The following is an 18,254-nucleotide window of genomic DNA, read 5'->3' as shown; positions in this document are numbered from 1 at the left end:
GAGTCAGTAGTTCCAGACCAGTCTGGCCAAAATGATGAAACCCTGTCTCTACTAAAAATACAAAAGTTAGCCCAGGGATGGTGACACATGCCTGTAATGCTAGCACTTTGGTAAGCTGACCTGGGTGGATTGCTTCAGCACAGGAGTTTGAGACCAACCTGGGCAACATAGACCTTGTCTTTAAAAAAATAAATAGAGATGTAAAGATAGTTATAAGGAGGTATTTTTAGTAGGAACAGTTAAAAGGAAAATAAATTGATATGAGAAAGAATATTGTATGGTAATTTTTTGTCCTAAAATGGCTGGTTATTTTGAAAAGAGGGTTGGTCAGGATAAAACAGGAAGTCCAAGTATATCATAAATGGTTTATGTTATTTGTGATAAAGTTTGTAAAAAGGAGGATTTTTTTTTTTTTTTTTTTTTTTTTTTTTTTTTTTTTTAGATAAGAGTTATGTTCTTGTGGCCCAGGCTGGAGTGAAGTGGTGTGATCTCAGCTCAATGCAACCTCCGCTTCCCAGGTTCAAGTGATTCTTCTGGCTCAGACCCCCAAGTAGCTGGGATTGTAGATGCACATTACCATGCCAGGCTGATTTTTGTATTTTTAATAGAGATGGAGTTTTACCATGATGGTCAGGTTGATCATGAACTCCTGACCTCAGATGATTCACCCACCTCAGCCTCCCAAAGTGCTGGGATTACAGGCATGAGCCACCATGCCTGCCAAGAATTTTTTTTTTTTTTGAGACGGAGTCTTGCTGTGTCACCCAGACTGGAGTGTAATGGCGCAATCTTGGCTCACTGCAGCTTCTGCTCCCTGGTTGAAGGGATTCTCCTGCTTCAGCTTCCCCAGTAGCTGAGATTTAGGCACCTGCATACATGCCTGGCTAAATTTTGTATTTTTTAGTAGAGACGGGGTTTCACCATGTTAGTCAGGCTGGTCTCAAACTCCTGGACACAGGTGTAATTTAAGTATCTCCTAAAGGCTCCAGGATGTGAATGAAATATCGGAACTCAGAAAGGGAGGCATTTTATTTTCTCTAGGGGCCAATGCAATAGGGTTGTGCAGTGAGGGAGAGAAATTGGACTCAACTCCCTATCTTCCTTTTTTTCTCTTTTCTTTTCTTTTTTTTTTTTGAGACAGAGTCTTGCTCTGTCGCCAGGCACCAGACTGGAGTGCAGACTGGAGTGCAGTGGCGCAATCTTGGCTCACTGCAACCTCCGCCTCCTGGGTTCCAGCAATTCTCCTGCCTCAGCCTCCCGAGTAGCTGGGATTACAGGCGCAGGCCACCATGCCCAGCTAATTTTTGTATTTTTAGTAGAGACAGGGTTTCACCATGTTGGCCAGGATGGTCTCGATCTCCTGACCTTGTGATCTGCCCACCTCGGCCTCCCAAAGTGCTGGGATTACAGGTGTGAGCCACCGCACGCTGCCCCTTTTTTTCTTATTTTTAAAAATGATATAGAATGTTTCACAAATTTGTGTGTCATCCTTGTGCAGAGGCCAAGCTAATCTTCTCTGTATTGTTTCCATGTTAGTGTACGTCCTGCCAAAGTGAGCATTATTTTTTTTTATAGAGACAGGGTCTCGCTGTGTTGTCCAGTCTGGTCTTCAACTCTGGCCTCAAGCAATCCTCCTCCCTCAGCCTCCTAAAGCGCTGGGATTACAGGTGTGAGCCTGGCCTCAACTCCCTCATTTTCTACATGCTGATCAAAAACCTCCATCTGAGTGGAGTAGATTTGGCTATGGGCAGTGGTTTGAGCCCTGCTAGCTCAACTGGATTTCAACAGTGGAGCCAGATTAGAGGACATGCTGCCTGTCCCTGACCCTGGACCTAAGCACCAACAGTGTTTCCTAAACATTCCACGTCGACTTTTCTTCCACCTTCCAGGGCTGGGCTGTGAGAGAAACTGGAGAGGCAGGTGCCTGTGAGAGTGGCTTCTGTCAGCCTGGGGTCAGGTCTTCCAGGACTGAGGGGAGGTATCTGCTTTGCTGCATGTCAGAGACTGCTGACATAGCTGTCTCTTCCCACCCAGAAGCTAAGTTGAATGACACTCCCTCACAGAGCTCCTCTCCTGTCTTTCGCTTGCTCCTGCTTACTTCTGTCACAGAACTTGACAGCATGGATATTGGCACTTGTTTCCTTCAGTTTCCCGAAGCCCCCATGTCCTCAGCACAGAGGAGGTACCCAATGTCTGCTGAAGCCCACATCCCTGGACCAAGTGACCTGACCCTCACCTGGAGGATGCTCTCACCTGGAGGACCTCCTCACCTTGGGGACCCTCTCACCTGGAGGACCCCTCACCTTGGGGACCCTCACCTGGAGGACCCTCACCTCACCTTAGGGACCCCTTCCCACCTGGAGGATCCTCTCACCTGGAGAACCTTCACCTGAAGGACCCCCCCACCTGTAGAGCCTCCCCACCTGAAGGACCCTTCACCTGGGGGACACACACCCCCACCTAGAGGATCCTCCCACCTAGAGAACCTTCACCTGGAGGACCTTCTCATCTGAAGGATCCCCCCAAGAACTGGAGAACCTCCCCACCTGAAGGTCTCCCACTTGGGGGACCCCGTCACCTGGAGGACCCCCTAACCTCGAAGACCTTCACCTGGATAATCGCCATGACCTCCCACTCTGGCGCAGCCTGGTCGGGTGCCCGGGCTTCATAAAATAAGGCCCGAACCGCGGCAGGTTCCTGGAGCTGAGCGCCTAAGGCGGACCCGCGGGAGCGTCTTTTGGTAACCGTTGCTAAGGAGGGGAGGCCCGGGAAAGAGCTTTCGCGCCTGCGCTGCTTGGCCGTCCGCGTCTGCGCCGCTTGGCCGTCCACGTCTGCGCCTGCGCGCACGGGAGGCGAGGCCGGCGCTCAGCATGGCGGAACCTGACTTGGAGTCGGAGAACATCCGTCTGAAGTGTATTCGTAAGGAGGGCTTCTTCACGGTGCCTCCAGAACACAGGGTGCGCGGGGTGCCATCCGGGCAACTCTACGCGCCTCGCTAGCGGCAGTGCCCGGCCGGGCGCGGGGACTGTCGTGTCGCGTTGTCGCGCCGAGGCTTCTGGCACGGGCGGGAACGACTTTCCCAGTTTCCCCGCGGCGGGGGCTGAAGCCGGCACGGGGACGGGGACGGGCCGGGCCGGCGCTCGGACCCCGTTAGCTGAGCCTTGGTGGGGTCTCTGGGGACCGGGCGGGCTCAGGGGCGCCCCGCGCCGCTGACGAACGGGCTCGCGCCCTGGGAAGAGCAGGCTCCGGGATCCAGCTCGGGCGCTGCTGAGTTCTGCGTCCTGGCTGGGCTTTGCAGGCCGAGCCGCGAGCCGCTCCTGTAGCGGCAAAATTGACTCGGAGGCTCCCGCTGGGCCCGGGCTGCATCGAGCGGGCGCCAGCGCTGCCTGGTGACTTCACGCTAGCCCTGGTGCGCGACCCGTGACGAGGTGATCGCGCCTCCCTCTGCAGAGAGGAGGAGAGAGCCTCGGGGCGTGGGGCGATGGTGCCGAGGTGCATGGCTGGCGGGGTCGCAGAGGCTTGAAGTTTGGCCGCTGAGTGGTTTAACTGCTGCCTGATGCTCTGAGGGGCCATGTGTCCAGTAACAATCGTTAGCAGATCGTGGCTGGATGACAGCAGGAGCTACACAGGCCTTGGCTGCTCTTGGTATCTCTTTCAGACGTGCAGCAGGCGCTCCCCGAGTTGAGAGCTCTGTGCTGGACGCTGGGGTGAAGCAGTGAGTTGGCCTTTTTTTTTTTTTTTTTTTTTTTTCCCAGACAGGGTCTCGCTCTGTTGCCCAGGCTAGAATACAGTGGAGTGATCCCGGCTCAGTGCGTCGTCAGCCTCCTGGGCTCAAGTGATCTTCCCGCCTCAGCCTCCCAAAGTATTACAGGCATGAGCCACTGCGTCCAGCTTGGCATGGCATTTCTTTGGGGTTAGGAAGTGTGGCTAGAATTTGGACACCCAGAAATAAAGGTGGCAGAAAGAGCACACGCAGAGACGATGTGAGAGGGGGATTAAGGCCGGAAAGGGAGGTTGAGGCGACATTGTGGAAGAGTGGCAGGCTAGATGATTCTGACTCGGCCCCCTGGTGTCAGGAAGTAATAAGACTGAGGACAGAGCCGGCCAGTGGCTCACACCCGCAGTCTCAGCAGTCTGGGATGCCGAGGTGGGAGGATTGCTTGAGCCCAGGTTTGAGAGCAAGGGTAGGGTTAAGAGAAGGAAGCCAGAAAGTAGGGGCGGTTAGCATTCCAACCTTGCCACATGGACGTCTTGCATCCACGGGAAGGAGTGCAGACTCTGCTGCAACACAGACCCCAAAATACACTGGCTCAAGTAAGAGGATGCTTTTTCTCACTCTCCTCTGACATTCTGGAGAGAAGCAGTTGTTCTGCACAAGTGGGTCAGGCATTCTGGTTCCATCTGTCTTCCTGTGGCTGAGGGGAGGAGAAGTGGGTGGTTCCAGCTTCCTTTCATCTGAAGGTCACACGGTCCCTTCAGCTCACATCCTGAGGCCAGATGCCACAGGGTAGTGTTTTAGAACTTCAAGGAAGCAGTGACATACGGATGCTGGGATAGCAGCCTCTGCCACAGATGTATTTTTGCATGTGGGATTGAAAGGGAGTAGTTGAGTGGCTGCCTCTGATATTTCTTTCAAAGTGTTGGCCCTGTGTTGTTACCACCTTTTCTCATCAGAAAAGCCCAAGAGGCTGGGCACGGTGGCTCACACCTGTAATCCCCACACTTTGGGAAGCCAAGGTGGGCAGATCACTTGAGATCAGGAGCTCGAGACCAGCCTGGCCAACATAGTGAAACCCCATCTCTCCTAAAAATACAAAATTACAGGCCGGGCGCGGTGGCTCAAGCCTGTAATCCCAGCACTTTGGGAGGCCAAGGCGGGTGGATCACGAGGTCAAGAAATCGAGACCATCCTGGTCAACATGGTGAAACCCCGTCTCTACTAAAAATACAAAAAATCAGCTGGGCATGGTGGCGCGTGCCTGTAATCCCAGCTACTCAGGAGGCTGAGGCACGAGAATTGCCTGAACCCAGGAGGCGGAGGTTGCAGTGAGCCGATAACGCGCCATTGCACTCCAGCCTGGGTAACAAGAGCGAAACTCCGTCTCAAAAAAAAAGAAAAAAAAAAAAAACAAAATTACTTAGGCTGGGCGCGGTGGCTCAAGCCTGTAATCCTAGCACTTTGGGAGGCCGAGGCGGGTGGATCACGAGGTCAAGAAATCAAGACCATCCTGGTCAACATGGTGAAACCCCGTCTCTACTAAAAATATAAAAAATCAGCTGGGCATGGTGGCGCGTGCCTGTAATCCTAGCTACTCAGGAGGCTGAGGCAGGAGAATTGCCTGAACCCAGGAGACGGAGGTTGCGGTGAGCCGAGATCGCGCCATTGCACTCCAGCCTGGGTAACAAGAGCGAAACTCCGTCTCAAAAAAAAAAAAAAAAAAAAAATTAGTGTAGAGGCACATGCCTGTAGTCCCAGCTTCTCAGGAGGCTGAGGCAGGAAAATCACTTGAACCCAGAAAGCAGAGGTTGCAATGAGCCAAGATTGTGTCACTGCACTCCAGCCTGGGTGACAGAGTGAGACTCCGTCTGAAAAAAAGAAAAAAAGTTCAAAAAAAGCCCAAGCGTGTAGTTGCCTTTCTGTTTGGTGAGCAAGACCTGAGCGGGCTGTCTGGTACAAATTACCTTTGAAATACCCATCCTAAGTTGTTTGATCAGCTGTCAAATTTCCACACTTGCAACACCCCTTTCTTTCAGCTGGGGCGATGCCGGAGTGTGAAGGAGTTTGAGAAGCTGAACCGTATTGGAGAGGGCACCTACGGCATCGTGTGTGAGTGGCCAAGGCTGGTGGCTGTGACACTGTGGGACGAGAGCATTGGGGTCGGAAGGGACTCATACCCTGTGCTCCCAACCAGGGCAGAAACTTGTTCAGGAAGTTTAATTTCTGGTGCAATTATCGCAAGTGTTATTCCATTTCTTGATAAATGTAAGCATCAGGTTGCTAATACCCATAATCCAGTGTGTCACTGCAGAGTAGGGTGACCTGTTAGAGAAATAAAATGCAGAACTTTCCAAAAGTATCTGGGGGTGGACACAGTGCTCATGTCAATAACAGCCACACTCGAGGAGTCCTCTGAGCCCAGGTGTTTTTTTGTTAATTTGTTTGTGAGATGCGTCTTGCTCTAGTGCCCAGGCTGGAGTCCAGTGACGTAATCTTACCTCACTGCAGCCTCGACCTCCCAGGCTCTAACAATCCTCCCTCCTCAGCCTCCTGAGTAGCTGGGACCACAAGCGCGCACCACCACACCAGTTTATTCTTCAATGGGATTTCCTTATATTGACCAGGTTGGTCTTGAAGTCCTGGGCTCAAATGATCCTCCTGCCTCAGCCTCCCAAAGCACTGGGATTACAGGTGTGAGCCACTGACCCGGCCAGGCCCAGGAGTCGGAGGCTGCAGTGAGCTGTCATCATGCCACTGCACTTCAGCCTTGGCAACAGAGTGAGACCCTGTCTCAAAAAGAAAAAAACAGTGGCTCATGTCTGTAATCCCAGCACTTTGGGAAGCCAAGGCGGGTGGATCATGAGGTCAAGACATTGAGACTATCCTGGCAAACATAGTGAAACCCCCCATCTCTGCTAAAATATAGAATTAGCCAGGCGTGTTGGCGCGCGTCTGTAGTCCTAGCTACTCAGGAGGCTGAGGAAAGAGAGTTGCTTGAACCCAGGAGGCAGAGGTTGCAGTGAGCTGAGATCATGCCACTGCACTCCACCCTGGCGACAGAGTGAGACTCTGTCTCAAAAAAAAAAAAGAAAAAGAAAAAACCACACCACGCGACTGACGCTTACAACGGCTACGAAATTGCAGCGTTATCGTCACACAAAATAAGGTTGACTTTTTTCTACACATGATACCTTATTTGCTTTTAGGAGATTACAAGAGAGCACACAGCAGTGGTCTGCGTGCTGAGGCGGAGGACATGGAGAGCCTGAGGCCACAGAACTGAGTGGCTGGCTCCAGGTCCTGCACAGAGCAAACCTGGCACCACCCCCCCAAGGTCAAATGAGGAAATCCCCCAGGGAGCACGTGTCTTGGGCTAGAGCTGTTGCACAGAGTGAGAATTGAGTGTCACTGGCATGAGGTTGTCAGAGGAAAGAAAAGGCACCCCTGCGGCTGAGGGAGAGGCTCCTGTGTGGTGCTAGGGAGCCCACGAGGGCACCAATGGGATGTCATCACAGATGCGTTTTCCATCGCAGATCGGGCCCGGGACACTCAGACAGATGAGATTGTTGCGCTGAAGAAGGTGCGGATGGACAAGGAGAAGGACGGTGAGCAGGGAGATGGGGTGCTGGGACCACACGGGGGGAGGAGGCAGGAAGGCGTGAATTATCTGAACCCTTCTAGCGCAACTGCATTGTGGCTATAAGGGGCCAGCCTCTGGGAGGGTTCTGCTGTGGCCCAGCGTGTCACCTCCTAGGTCCACACTCGGCCCCAGATCTCTGCCAGGAGGGCTTTGTGGTCTGTATCCCCTCTTCTCCCTCCTGTCTGGTGAGCCCACCTCCCTGCAGGCTCAGCTTTGCTGGCCCCTCCACCCCCAGCACCTGCCTGGCCCCAGATGAATGTCCACAGTGGTTAGAGAGGTGTCACTTTGTATTTGGTCAAGGAAGAGTTAAAAGTGCTTACTGGGGTCGGCCTGATTGTCCCTGAAATGGGGACAGCTGCAGCACCTGGTATCAGGTGTTCCTGGAGCTCGAAGAGCCGTGGGGTTGGGGGCTTCCCTGTGGTCACGGGGTCGGGCTCACTGAGGCCGCCTCCCTCTGCAGGCATCCCCATCAGCAGCCTGCGGGAGATCACGCTGCTGCTCCGCCTGCGCCACCCAAATATTGTGGAGCTGAAGGAGGTGGTTGTGGGGAACCACCTGGAGAGGTGCGCGGTCTCCTGGTCTGTGTCGGGCCCCAAGGAGCATGTGTGTTGGGCTAGAGGCATTGCACAGAGTAAGACAGCATCACTGGGCATGAGGTTGTCAGACAAGAGGTGACCCCACCTCACTGCCTGTCTTGGCCCCCATTGTCTGAGGGGGACACGGGTTGTCCTGCCCATGTCCCCTCCTGCAGAAGGGGAGGTCCACTTTGACCCCTTGGGAGAAGGCAGAAGGGTGGCATGCATCTTATGTTTCTTCCAGCATCTTCCTGGTGATGGGTTACTGTGAGCAGGACCTGGCCAGCCTCCTGGAGAATATGCCAACACCCTTCTCAGAGGCCCAGGTGCATGGCAGAGGGGGCCCGGGATGGGGAGATGGGCCTCATGGGCCCTTGTGCACATTTGTAACACACAGGGCCACCTGGGGACTGGTAGAGCACTGCTGCATCTGCCTCTGCCTCCAGTGTTTCAGTGAGCTGAAATTCCATGAGGGGAATTCCTGTGGTGGGGCATTTGCCGGGAGTGGACAGCCCCGGGCTGAGAGCCTTGTGAGGGCGCTGGTTTCCTGGGCTGTTGTGGTGACGGCTCCCCTGCAGGTTCACCCTGACTGGTACCTCTGACCTCTGACCCTCTGCACAGGTCAAGTGCATCGTGCTGCAGGTGCTCCGGGGCCTCCAGTACCTGCACAGGAACTTCATCATCCACAGGTGGGTGGAGCCAGGCAGAGGTGGAAGCACCACTTCCTATGAGGCCTGACTGCTGCCTCCAGAGCAAAGTTAGATCTCAGGGTTCCCAGCTGTCACAGCTTGCCCACTGCTTGCACTCCATTGGTATTTTTTCTAAAATAGAGATGGAGTCTCTCTGTGTTGCCCAGGCTGCTCTCAAACTCCTGGGCTCCAGTGATCCACCCACCTTGGCCTCCCAAAGTGCTTGGATTACAAGTGGGAGCCAACTTGCCTGGCCATGCACTCTGTTTTTTTTTGTTTTTTTTTTTTTGAGACAGAGTCTTGCTTTGTCCCCAGGCTGGAGTTCAGGGGTGCAATCTTGTCTCGCTGCAACCTCCATCTCCCAAGTTCAAGCAATTCTGCCTCAGCCTCCCAATTAGCTGGGATTACAGGTACATGCTACCATGCCCAGCTAATTTTTTGTAGTTTTTTTTTTTTTTTTTTTTTTTTTGAGACGGAGTTTCGCTCTTGTTACCCAGGCTGGAGTGCAATGGTGCGATCTCGGCTCACCGCAACCTCCGCCTCCTGGGTTCAGGCAATTCTCCTGCCTCAGCCTCCGGAGTAGCTGGGATTACAGGCACGCGCCACCACGCCCAGCTAATTTTTTGCACCTTTAGTAGAGACGGGGTTTCACCATGTTGACCAGGATGGTCTCGATCTCTTGACCTCGTGATCCACCCGCCTCGGCCTCCCAAAGTGCTGGGATTACAGGCTTGAGCCACCGCGCCCAGCTGTAGTTTTTTTTTAGTAGAGACGGGGTTTCACCGTGCTGGTCAGGCTGGTCTCAAAAACTCCTGACCTCATAATCTGCCCACCTCAGCCTCCCAGGATGCTGGGATTACAGGTGTGAGCCACCATGCCCACTCTTTTTTTTGGTTTTGAGACAGAGTCTCACTCTGTCACCAGGCTGGAGTCCAGTGACATGATCTTGGCTCACTACAACATGTGTCTCCTGGGTTCACGTGATTCTCCTGCCTCAGCCTCCCACGTAGCTGGGCCTACAGATGTGCACCAGCACACCCAGCTACTATTTGTATTTTTTTTTTTTTTTTTTTTTTTTTTTTTTGAGACGGAGTTTTGCTCTTGTTACCCAGGCTGGAGTGCAATGGCGCGATCTCGGCTCACCGCAACCTCCGCCTCCTGGGTTCAGGCAATTCTCCTGCCTCAGCCTCCTGAGTAGCTGGATTACAGGCACGCACCACCATGCCCAGCTAATTTTTGTATTTTTAGTAGAGACGGGGTTTCACCGTGTTGACCAGGATGGTCTCGATCTCTTGACCTCGTGATCCACCTGCCTCGGCCTCCCAAAGTGCTGGGATTACAGGCTTGAGCCACCGCGCCTGGCCTATTTGTATTTTTAATAAAGACGGGATTTCACCATGAGGGCCAGGATGGTCTCAATCTCTTAACCTCGTGGTCCACCTGCCTCAGCCTTCCCGAGTGTGGGGATTACAGGAGTGAGCCACCGTGCATTGCCCGCTCCCATTTTTAAAAGGCCCAAACATTAAGTGCATGTATGAGTTAATGAAAAAATCAATAAAGATACTAAAAAGCTGAAGCATGAGGAAGTGTGCAGAAGTATGTGGGCATTGGTGCCGTGGGGAAAGTCTGATCCCCCAGGTGGCCCTGGCTCTCCGGGAGCCACCGCTGCTGTCTTTCCATCACAGGGACCTGAAGGTCTCCAACTTGCTCATGACTGACAAGGGCTGTGTGAAGACAGGTGGGTGCAGCTTGTGCAAGCCCTGTCCCCAGATGGCAGCTCTTCAGTCCTGGCTCAGTGACACTCACTCCTCTTTGTCCTGCAGCGGATTTTGGCCTGGCCCGGGCCTACGGCGTCCCAGTAAAGCCGATGACCCCCAAGGTGGTCACTCTCTGGTGAGTTCCTCGAAAGCATGGTGGCTCCTGGGACCAGGCGTGCCTGGGGGACCGCTCCTTGGGGATGTCTGGCTGAAGTGGCAAATGGGCCTTCAGACGGTTAAGCTATAGGGCCTGTGCACACTTGTAAACGCTGGGTCTGGGACAGCCTCCCAGGAAACAGCAGGGCTGTCCCAGGAAATGGTGAGAGCCGGGCACAGTGGCACCAAGAGAACTGCCCAGGTGAGACACACCTTGGCCTGAGGTAGCCAGAAACACAGCGTGGCCGTGAATCTGTCTGTGGGAGGGAAGGTTGCTTCACAGGCTAAAGGGTGGGCAGCTTGCATCCTGCCTCTGGTTCTTCCTCCAGGACAGTTGTAGCAGGCCGGACAGGGTCATGCTTAGCACGGGCTGAACATCAGGGTTGGTCAGACCCAGGTCCTGACCCACATGCTGTGTGGTCCCCATCAGAATGGGCTGGTGGTGGCTGGTATGGCTGTGTGCTAAGGGGCGTGGTCCTCGAGACTCAGGACATAAGCTGTGCGGGATGGCTCTCGCCACCAGCAGCTGTTGCTGTACGCGCCACCTGGACTGCAGGGCTTGGGGCAGAGGGTGGTCCCAGCTGGAGCACTTTTCCAGGCCTGCAGGCTCTCAAGGAGGCTGTGTCCTGTGGAGGCCGGGGCTGGGGGAGAGAGCTGGCTGTACTGAGGTGGCGTTTCTGTGTGCAGGTACCGAGCCCCCGAGCTGCTGCTGGGAACCACCACGCAGACCACTAGCATCGACATGTGGTGAGTGCCTGCAGCGCCTGCAGCCTCAGGAATGGCGGAGTCAGGAGCTGGGTCACCTGGTCCCTGAGCTCATCCTCAGGGGAGGAGCAGGAGTGCAGTAGGGTCTTTGCCAGCCTCCCACTCCCGGGGAGGTGGGCCTGAGCCTGGGAACCCAGGAGGAAGTGTGAGAACTTAGCTTGTTGTTGCCAGGCCTGGAGCACAGAGGTCCGCAGGTGGGACGCTTGCCCCTGCTCGTGTCAACCTGGGAGGCCTGAGGGACCCAGGAGGGGAGTCCATGGTCCCTGCTTGTCCTCAGTGCCCTTGACCCAGCCGTGCACTGGTGGGGTCAGCAGAGGTATCACTGCAGTGAGGTCCTCTGTTCCTCATGCTGTTGGGGTACTGCAGTGAGGTCCCCTTTGCCTCATGCTGGTGGGGTCAGCAGAGGTCTGGCCGCACTGAGGTCTCCTGTTCTCTGCAGGGCCGTGGGCTGCATCCTGGCCGAGCTGCTGGCCCACAAGCCCCTTCTTCCCGGCACTTCCGAGATCCACCAGATCGACTTGATCGTGCAGCTGCTGGGGACGCCGAGTGAGAACATCTGGCCGGTGGGTGTCCCGGGCACCCCGCAGCCCCCTGCCCGTGCCCATGCCCGTGCCCATGCCCTCCGCCCCTCAGCTCCTGCCTCCCGTAGGGCTTTTCCAAGCTGCCGCTGGTTGGCCAGTATAGCCTTCGGAAGCAGCCGTACAACAACCTGAAGCACAAGTTTCCGTGGCTGTCGGAGGCCGGGCTGCGCCTGCTACACTTCCTGTTCATGTACGACCCTAAGAAAAGGTGCTGATCCCTACGCAGGGTCAGGGACGCCCACCACCCACATTCTGGGGAGACGGTTTCCCAGAGCCTAGCCCACTGCCGCAGAGATGCCCTCCCCAGGCACACACCACTCACATTGGCTTCTGGCTGCCCATCTTGCCTTTGAGAATCTGGATCATGGGCTGCTCCACCGGGTGGGAGGTGAGGAAGCCAGACTCACCGTCCAGTCACACACGCTGCCTTCCTCCAGGGCGACCGCTGGGGACTGCCTGGAGAGCTCCTACTTCAAGGAGAAGCCCCTGCGTGAGTGTCTGCCTTTCTCAGGCCCGCTCGGGAGGGCTTGGCTGGGAGACTTGCACGGTGTGGGTGGTGGAGAGCTGTCCTGGTGCTGTCACTGACCGCATGCCCTCTCCGGGGTAAGAGGATGGGGACATGGAGGTGCAGAGACAGCCCAAGGCCAGGTCAGGAGGCAGTGCTGGACTCAGACCTGGGCCTGCTGCCTGCCAGCCCTGAACCACCCTTCTCCCTACAGCCTGTGAGCCTGAGCTCATGCCCACCTTTCCCCACCACCGCAACAAGCGGGCTGCTCCAGCCACCTCCGAGGGCCAGAGCAAGCGCTGCAAGCCCTGACGGCGGGCCTGGCTCATGCTTGCATCCCACAGCCAGATCTTCAGGTCGGCGGTGTCTGTGAAGGATGCTATGATCCAGGCTGACCAGGCACCTGGGATCTGGCTGGTCCTCTTGGCTGGGACCATCCTCCAGTGACCATCCCACTGTCTTCCCCTGAACCCACTGCTGCCCTAGAAACAGGGCTTGGATGCAGGGCGATGCTTCAGGGACTTCCAGCCTGTGCACCCCGGAAGGGTGGGTCTGGTGGCTCCGTCCCCAGCTGCAGGGGTCTCATGCCACTCTCTAGCCTCACTGTGTTGGAAGCATGGGACCCTGCTTCTTGGGAGGAGTGGCCAGTGCAGTTCCCTCTGGTGTCTTGGAGTCGTGGTGGACACTGGCTTGGGAGGAGCAGACCCCAGACCACCTTCTGCCCTTTCAGTCATCAGGAGCTGCCCCCTGCATGGGTCAGCTCTGGTGACCCCAGGTGGGCCTGCCAGGACTCCAGATGAGAACAAGAGGGACGAGGTGTGGTGTGTGGGCCACAAGTGAGGATGCCCCAGGACCCCCAGGAGAGCCCTGGGCAGGGGGCCCAGTTGCATCCCACTCCTCACACAGAGGCCCCAACGCTGATGTTGAGAGGTTTGGTAGGCTCTGGTCGGATAAAAACTTTCTTAAAAGACCTGGTTTCACCAGCATTTAATGTGCTCTGATGTTGACAGTGCCCTCTGAGTGTGCCAGGAGGAGAGGAGTAGGGGAAGGGTCAGGAGAGCAGGCTCAGCTTTGGGGTCAGGGAGGTCAGCCCAGAGGGCTGTCGCAGTGGAAGTGCCTGGCCCTCCCTCACCAGACCCCAAAGGGCATTCAGGGCAGAGCCGCCAGCTCTCCATCCTGTGGGCTGCACCCAAGGGAAGGGAGGGTGGGAGCATTGTTACCACAGGACCGACCAAAACCAGGGTGGACCTGTGAAGCTCCTCTGCCCAGTGGCAGTGACACTCAGGGCCTGCCCGGCTGTCAGCTGCAGCCCATTCCTGCAGCTCTCAGGCACCTCCCTGTCTGGGCCGAGGTCATTCCCTCTGTGAGCTCAGCTGCTGTGACACCCAAGGGGAGGGCCAGTGTCCCCAAAGCCAGCTCAGCCATACACTCAGCAGAGCCCCCGAGATGGGCCCCAGCAGAGCTTGGGGGAGGGCCTTGGTGTCACCAACAGATCCTTGAGGACACTCCTGTGTGGAGAAGACCTGGGACCCCTGGAAGGCCCTGAAGTCCTGAGCCCTGCACTGCAGGGAGCCGGCCAGGAGGTGCCAGCCCTGGGGACAGGTTCAGGCACTGGCTGGAACAGGCCAGACCCCTCTACCCAGCACATGTGGACATGGGTCTGAGTTCCGAGGACAGAGAAATGTGGAAAGGTTCCTGCCTGCCGGCCAAGCATTCCATATACACGGTGAGTCCTGCCTCCAGCAGAGGTTGGTCTGGACTCTCCCAAGCCCCTGCTGTGCCCAGGACTCCCCCAGGGACAAAGCAACCAGAGGTCCAGGCCCTAGGAGGCCCAGACCCCTCCCCAGCAAAGAGAAGCACCACGGGAGCTATCTCCCAAGAGCCCTTGACCCGGGGCCCACCTGGCCTAGGGCCGGGCCCCGGGGCTGTTGAAAAGCAGGGTGTCCATCTGTGCACGCTGCAGCCACAAGCGCCGCTGGGCGTCACCAAGCAGCACGCGCAGGGAGTGGCTGGGGCGGCAGGCGGGCAGGGCCGCGCAGTGGGCAGCATGCAGCTGGCGACATGTATCGCAGCAGAGGGTAGGCAGGGCACCAGGGGACAGGCAGCTGTGTGCCTGGTAGCCTGGGGGCTCAGAGACAGACCTGTAGGCTGAGGCTGGTACGCCCTCAGCCCGAATGCGCCTGGGGCTGGCCCCCGCAGAGCTTTCGGGAGTGGCCAGGTCTCCAGGTCTACTCAGCTCACTGTGCAGGGAGAGGAAGGAGAAGGCGGAGGATTCTGGCTCCAGCCCCTCCAAGGCCCCATAGGGTTGGGTGCTGGCCTGCGACAGCTCCTCAGCTGAGGGATCCCAGGCCTGGCCCTCAGGGCTCCACAGTTTGGCACTCTGCTCCCAGAGTGGCGGCCTGTAGGCCACCTCCGCCGAGGGCGAGTCGGGACCTGGCGACGGCTCCCCATAGAGGCTAGCATCCTCGGAGCCCTCGTCCTCCTGCAGGTCCCGGTATAAGTCCAGTGGGGGCCTGTAAGCGGCAGGGGAGCCTCGGGGGGGCAGGGGTGGCGGCTCCTCATCCTGGGCCAGCCGCTGCTGCAGCCAGGCCACACAGGAGGCCACATCCCCACTGGCACGCCGCGCCTGCAGCAGGTCCTCAGCTGGCAGCACACTGGTGCCCAGCTGGGCCAGCACCTCACCCAGGATCTCACATTCCAGCCGGAGGGCGAAGCAGCCCAGGGCCACCTGCACCAGCTGGCAGGCGGGGGGCAGGGCGGTCACCATGAGCCGGTGGCTGTCCCTGCGTACGTAGCCCATCTTCTGGAAGCTCTTGAGGAGGAGGTCATCTGACAGCACACCCTTCAGCACGTGCACGTAGCCCCCAGAGAAGGTCTGCAAGAGAGCGGCCTGGTCAGTGAACCCTGGAGCACAGTGGGTCAAGGGTCATCGGTTCAAGCCTTGACAGCTTCTGAGGTTTGGGCCCAACCCCAGAAACTAGACTTAGCCAGTCTGGGCCAGGCCCAAACATCAGAATTTCTTTTTTGTTTCTTTGAGACGCTGTCACTCTGTCATCCAGGATGGGGTGCAGTGGCTTGATCTCAACTCACTGTTGCCTCTGCCTCCCAGATTCAAGCAATTCCCCTGCCGCAGCCTCTCGAGTAGCTGGGACTACAGGCACCCGCCACCACACCCGGCTAATATATTTTTAGTAGAGATGGGTTCACCCTGTTGGCCAGGCTGGTCTCGAATTCCCGACCTCAAGTGATCTGCCTGCCTCGGCCTCCCAAAGTGCTGGGTTTACAGGTCTGAGCCACTGTGCCCAGCCTAGGGTTTCTTAAATTTAATGGAAAAAACTAATCCATTAACCTGCCTCATGAATCAGAACAAAACAAAGAGCCCCCGTACTGAGAAATTTCGTTGTCTTGGTTCCCTGCCTCTCTCTTTCACCCCTGGAGATGGCCTAGTCTAGTTTTGGATGTACCTGCCCAGCTGTTTGTTTTGCGAACACAAATACAGATTTTGGTTTGCCCCTCTTATGAGGTGCCCACCCCTTTTCAAGGTCTCTACCCAAAGCTAGAATAAGTAGTCTCTTAAACATACTGTTCTGAACTTTTTTTCCCAGTCTTGCAGATCAGGACGGAAGCTCCACCCTTCATTTTTCCCCTGCTGCCCTGCTGTGTAGTATTCCATCACCTGGAGGCAACATCTGTTTTCAGAGCTCTCCAGAGGCTGTCCTTGCACTGGGCTGACAGCCATAACAGAATGGTGAGTGCTTTCTAGCCTACAGTTAGGTGAAGAACTAAAGGGGCGTCAGGACAATCACTGCCAGCGTCTCCTGAATGTAAAATTCCCTAACTCCAAGAATGCCGGGACGCGGCCCACGTGCCAGCGCCCAGTGCCTGCCGCACTGAGCTCTGGGCTTCCATTCATTCCTCCGGTCCCATGAACTGGATTGTCTTGTGTCCCTGTTTCAGAGGAGGAAAGAGGCTGAGAGAGATGAGGTAACGGCCAAGGCCTCCCGGCCAGGAGGCAGCAAAACTAGGTCCAACCCAGGGGTGCCAGGCACTGAAGCCCGGGTCATTCTCTCGCCCTGCCTGGGAGGCCTCAAAGGCGGGCCTGTCCTTCCCTCTCGTGAACGAGAGTCCAGCGGACCAGCAGGTGTCCCTGGGGAGCCGCGGAGAGATTACCGCTGCCATGGCAACCGGTGGAGGCGTAGCTCGCCCACGTGCGCAGTGACGTCATCCGCTTCCTACTCTTCGGAATTAGCTCAGAGCTCCGGGCGGCCCTGCCCCCTCCTGCCGCCAGGAGCTCACCTGGAGGGGCCAAGCCGGCCCCAGGCCAAGGAGTTCACTAGGTCTGTGCCCAACCCTGCACCTTTGCAGGGATACGCCCATCTGCAGTCCTCTCAGCCTCGGCGGCCGCCTCTGCAAACAGGAGTGGCCCATATCCTGGAGGAATCAGGATGACCACGGGACCTCAAGTCCCTCCTGTGCCCGGTCCCAAGATTCCCGTGGCAGCTGGGGCCGCGAGGCCGCCTTAGGGAAGACACTGACGCATGCTCTCGAGCAGGACAAGCCTGCCCTCGCCCACCCATGTTCTCAGCCCTCAGAATGGGTGCCCCTGCACGCCCACGACCCCTCGGCGCTCTGAGCCTTGAGACGCCCACCGGGCACTAATGACGCTGGAAGTCCCTCTCTTCCGAAAGGCGCGGTCTCCCACGACCCGCAGGCCAGGACGAGAGGCGCGCTTCCGCGGGCCGGCGCCTACCTTGATGGTGGTGAACTCCTTCCTCCAGGGCAGCAGGTACAGGTGCACAGCGGCCAGTTCCAGCAGCTCGAAGGCGCGGGCCAGGCCGCGCAGCGCGGGCGCCAGGTCGGCGCGGCCCCACAGCCCGTCGGTGAGCAGCGCCAGCGCGTCGTCCTGCAGCGCCCCGTGCAGGTCGAAGTCTTCCACCAGGATCTGCCAGAGCACCGCGCGCAGCGAGGGGTCCCCGCACACGCCCGCGCGGCCCCTTCGCAGCTCGCGCTCCAAGCACAGGCGGTAGTCCTCGGACAGCGAGCTGCTGCCCATCCTGCGGCGGGCGGGGGGTCAGGGACCTCAGGCCGCGCTCCCACTCTCTCCGAGCCCCCGCCTAACGTCCCCAGAACCCCCCGAGCCTGGAGACCCCACCCCCACCGGCTGAACGCCCCGGGTATCCACTGCACCCCCTACCCTGGAGTCCCCGGCGCCATCTGCCCACCCAGCCGGCGATCTGGCCCTCTCCAGCTGAGCGCCCCCACACCCCCAGCCCCTCCGCAGCTGGGGGATATCGGCCTTCCAGGGGCGCCCCGGTTACCGACCGCACCCTTCCCTAGAGACGCGCTTCCGCCCGCTGAGCCCTCTCCCGACCAGAGTCCCCTCGCTCGGCAGATGGAGCTGCGGATCTCGTGGGAGATGGCGCTACCTGTCCGTCCCCAGGGGTCCCCGGCAGCTACCGTTCAGTTCGGGCCTCCGCGTGCGCCGTGCGCTTCCGCCGGGAATCGGCTCCGTCCGGGGCCCGCGGCCTTGACGCCGGGGGCGGGGCTTGGCTCAGGCCCCGCCTCCCGCTAATTTAGGAGGGGCGGGGCCTCCGAGCCTGGGCAGGGCCTGGTGAAAGCCGGAAGAAGGCGGTGTTCCGCCGAGCCGAGCACCTGCGCGAGGCGCCCCGAGAGCCTCCTGTCACCGCGTCGCCCGTCGCCCCACGGGACCCGTGTCTTTCAGGACGCCTCAGAGCCGAGGGCTGCGAGCTCAGGGGAGGTGCTCAGTGAAGGTTGTGCCTGGGCCGCTCCTCCCTTCGAGACCGGGCAGCCTCAGGCGTCCCGGGGCGGGGAAGCAGGTGCGCGGGCTCGTCCCCCTCCGGGGCGGGG

General features: G+C 57.7%; 2 protein-coding genes and 1 non-coding gene across 7 annotated transcripts; 1 reads left to right on the top strand and 2 right to left on the bottom strand.

Moving 5' to 3' along the window:
- Positions 1 to 1,453: 1,453 nt before the first annotated feature.
- Positions 1,454 to 1,558, bottom strand: LOC120362054 (U6 spliceosomal RNA). Its single transcript, XR_005578059.1, has one exon. It is a non-coding gene; the product is annotated as a U6 spliceosomal RNA (small nuclear RNA).
- Positions 1,559 to 2,796: 1,238 nt separating this feature from the next.
- CDK10 (cyclin dependent kinase 10) lies at positions 2,797 to 13,356 on the top strand. Of its 4 annotated transcripts, none has more exons than XM_010332544.3 (13): positions 2,797 to 2,957; positions 5,755 to 5,827; positions 7,252 to 7,323; positions 7,819 to 7,921; positions 8,178 to 8,259; positions 8,555 to 8,622; positions 10,308 to 10,360; positions 10,446 to 10,515; positions 11,223 to 11,282; positions 11,740 to 11,863; positions 11,950 to 12,071; positions 12,319 to 12,371; positions 12,601 to 13,356. In XM_010332544.3, the coding sequence occupies exons 1-13, from the start codon at positions 2,871 to 2,873 to the stop codon at positions 12,696 to 12,698; spliced, it is 1,065 nt and encodes a 354-aa protein (XP_010330846.1). In that variant the 5' UTR covers positions 2,797 to 2,870; the 3' UTR covers positions 12,699 to 13,356. The 4 variants fall into 4 exon arrangements, with proteins under 4 accessions (XP_010330846.1, XP_003944604.1, XP_074261484.1 ...); XM_003944555.4 differs by having other exon boundaries at positions 2,799 to 2,957; positions 11,950 to 12,089; XM_010332543.3 differs by lacking the exon at positions 2,797 to 2,957 and adding an exon at positions 3,740 to 4,314 and having other exon boundaries at positions 11,950 to 12,089.
- Positions 13,357 to 13,358: 2 nt separating this feature from the next.
- SPATA2L (spermatogenesis associated 2 like) lies at positions 13,359 to 17,918 on the bottom strand. Of its 2 annotated transcripts, none has more exons than XM_003944561.4 (3): positions 17,813 to 17,918; positions 17,137 to 17,440; positions 13,359 to 15,261 (listed from the first exon to the last, which is right to left on the bottom strand). In XM_003944561.4, the coding sequence occupies exons 2-3, from the start codon at positions 17,437 to 17,439 to the stop codon at positions 14,293 to 14,295; spliced, it is 1,272 nt and encodes a 423-aa protein (XP_003944610.2). In that variant the 5' UTR covers position 17,440; positions 17,813 to 17,918; the 3' UTR covers positions 13,359 to 14,292. The 2 variants fall into 2 exon arrangements, with proteins under 2 accessions (XP_003944610.2, XP_010330844.2); XM_010332542.3 differs by having other exon boundaries at positions 17,844 to 17,909.
- Positions 17,919 to 18,254: the final 336 nt, after the last annotated feature.

The sequence above is a fragment of the Saimiri boliviensis genome, chromosome 1 (assembly GCF_048565385.1).
Source record: "Saimiri boliviensis isolate mSaiBol1 chromosome 1, mSaiBol1.pri, whole genome shotgun sequence".
NCBI classification, from domain to species: domain Eukaryota; kingdom Metazoa; phylum Chordata; class Mammalia; order Primates; family Cebidae; genus Saimiri; species Saimiri boliviensis.
The sequence above is the reverse complement of the archived record's forward strand: the minus strand, read 5'-3'. Positions and strand labels throughout refer to the sequence as shown.

What these genes read in the sequence shown, in the direction of transcription:
- SPATA2L (XM_003944561.4), bottom strand. Translation starts at nt 17,439, where the DNA reads ATGGGCAGCAGCTCGCTGTCCGAGGACTACCGCCTGTGCTTGGAGCGC. An exon ending in AGGAGTTCACCACCATCAAG is followed by an intron (nt 15,262 to 17,136) that starts GTAGGCGCCGGC and finishes GCTCTCTTGCAG; the next exon opens with ACCTTCTCTGGGGGCTACGT.
- CDK10 (XM_003944555.4), top strand. Translation starts at nt 2,871, where the DNA reads ATGGCGGAACCTGACTTGGAGTCGGAGAACATCCGTCTGAAGTGTATT. An exon ending in AGGAACTTCATCATCCACAG is followed by an intron (nt 8,623 to 10,307) that starts GTGGGTGGAGCC and finishes TTTCCATCACAG; the next exon opens with GGACCTGAAGGTCTCCAACT. An exon ending in CAAGGGCTGTGTGAAGACAG is followed by an intron (nt 10,361 to 10,445) that starts GTGGGTGCAGCT and finishes TTTGTCCTGCAG; the next exon opens with CGGATTTTGGCCTGGCCCGG.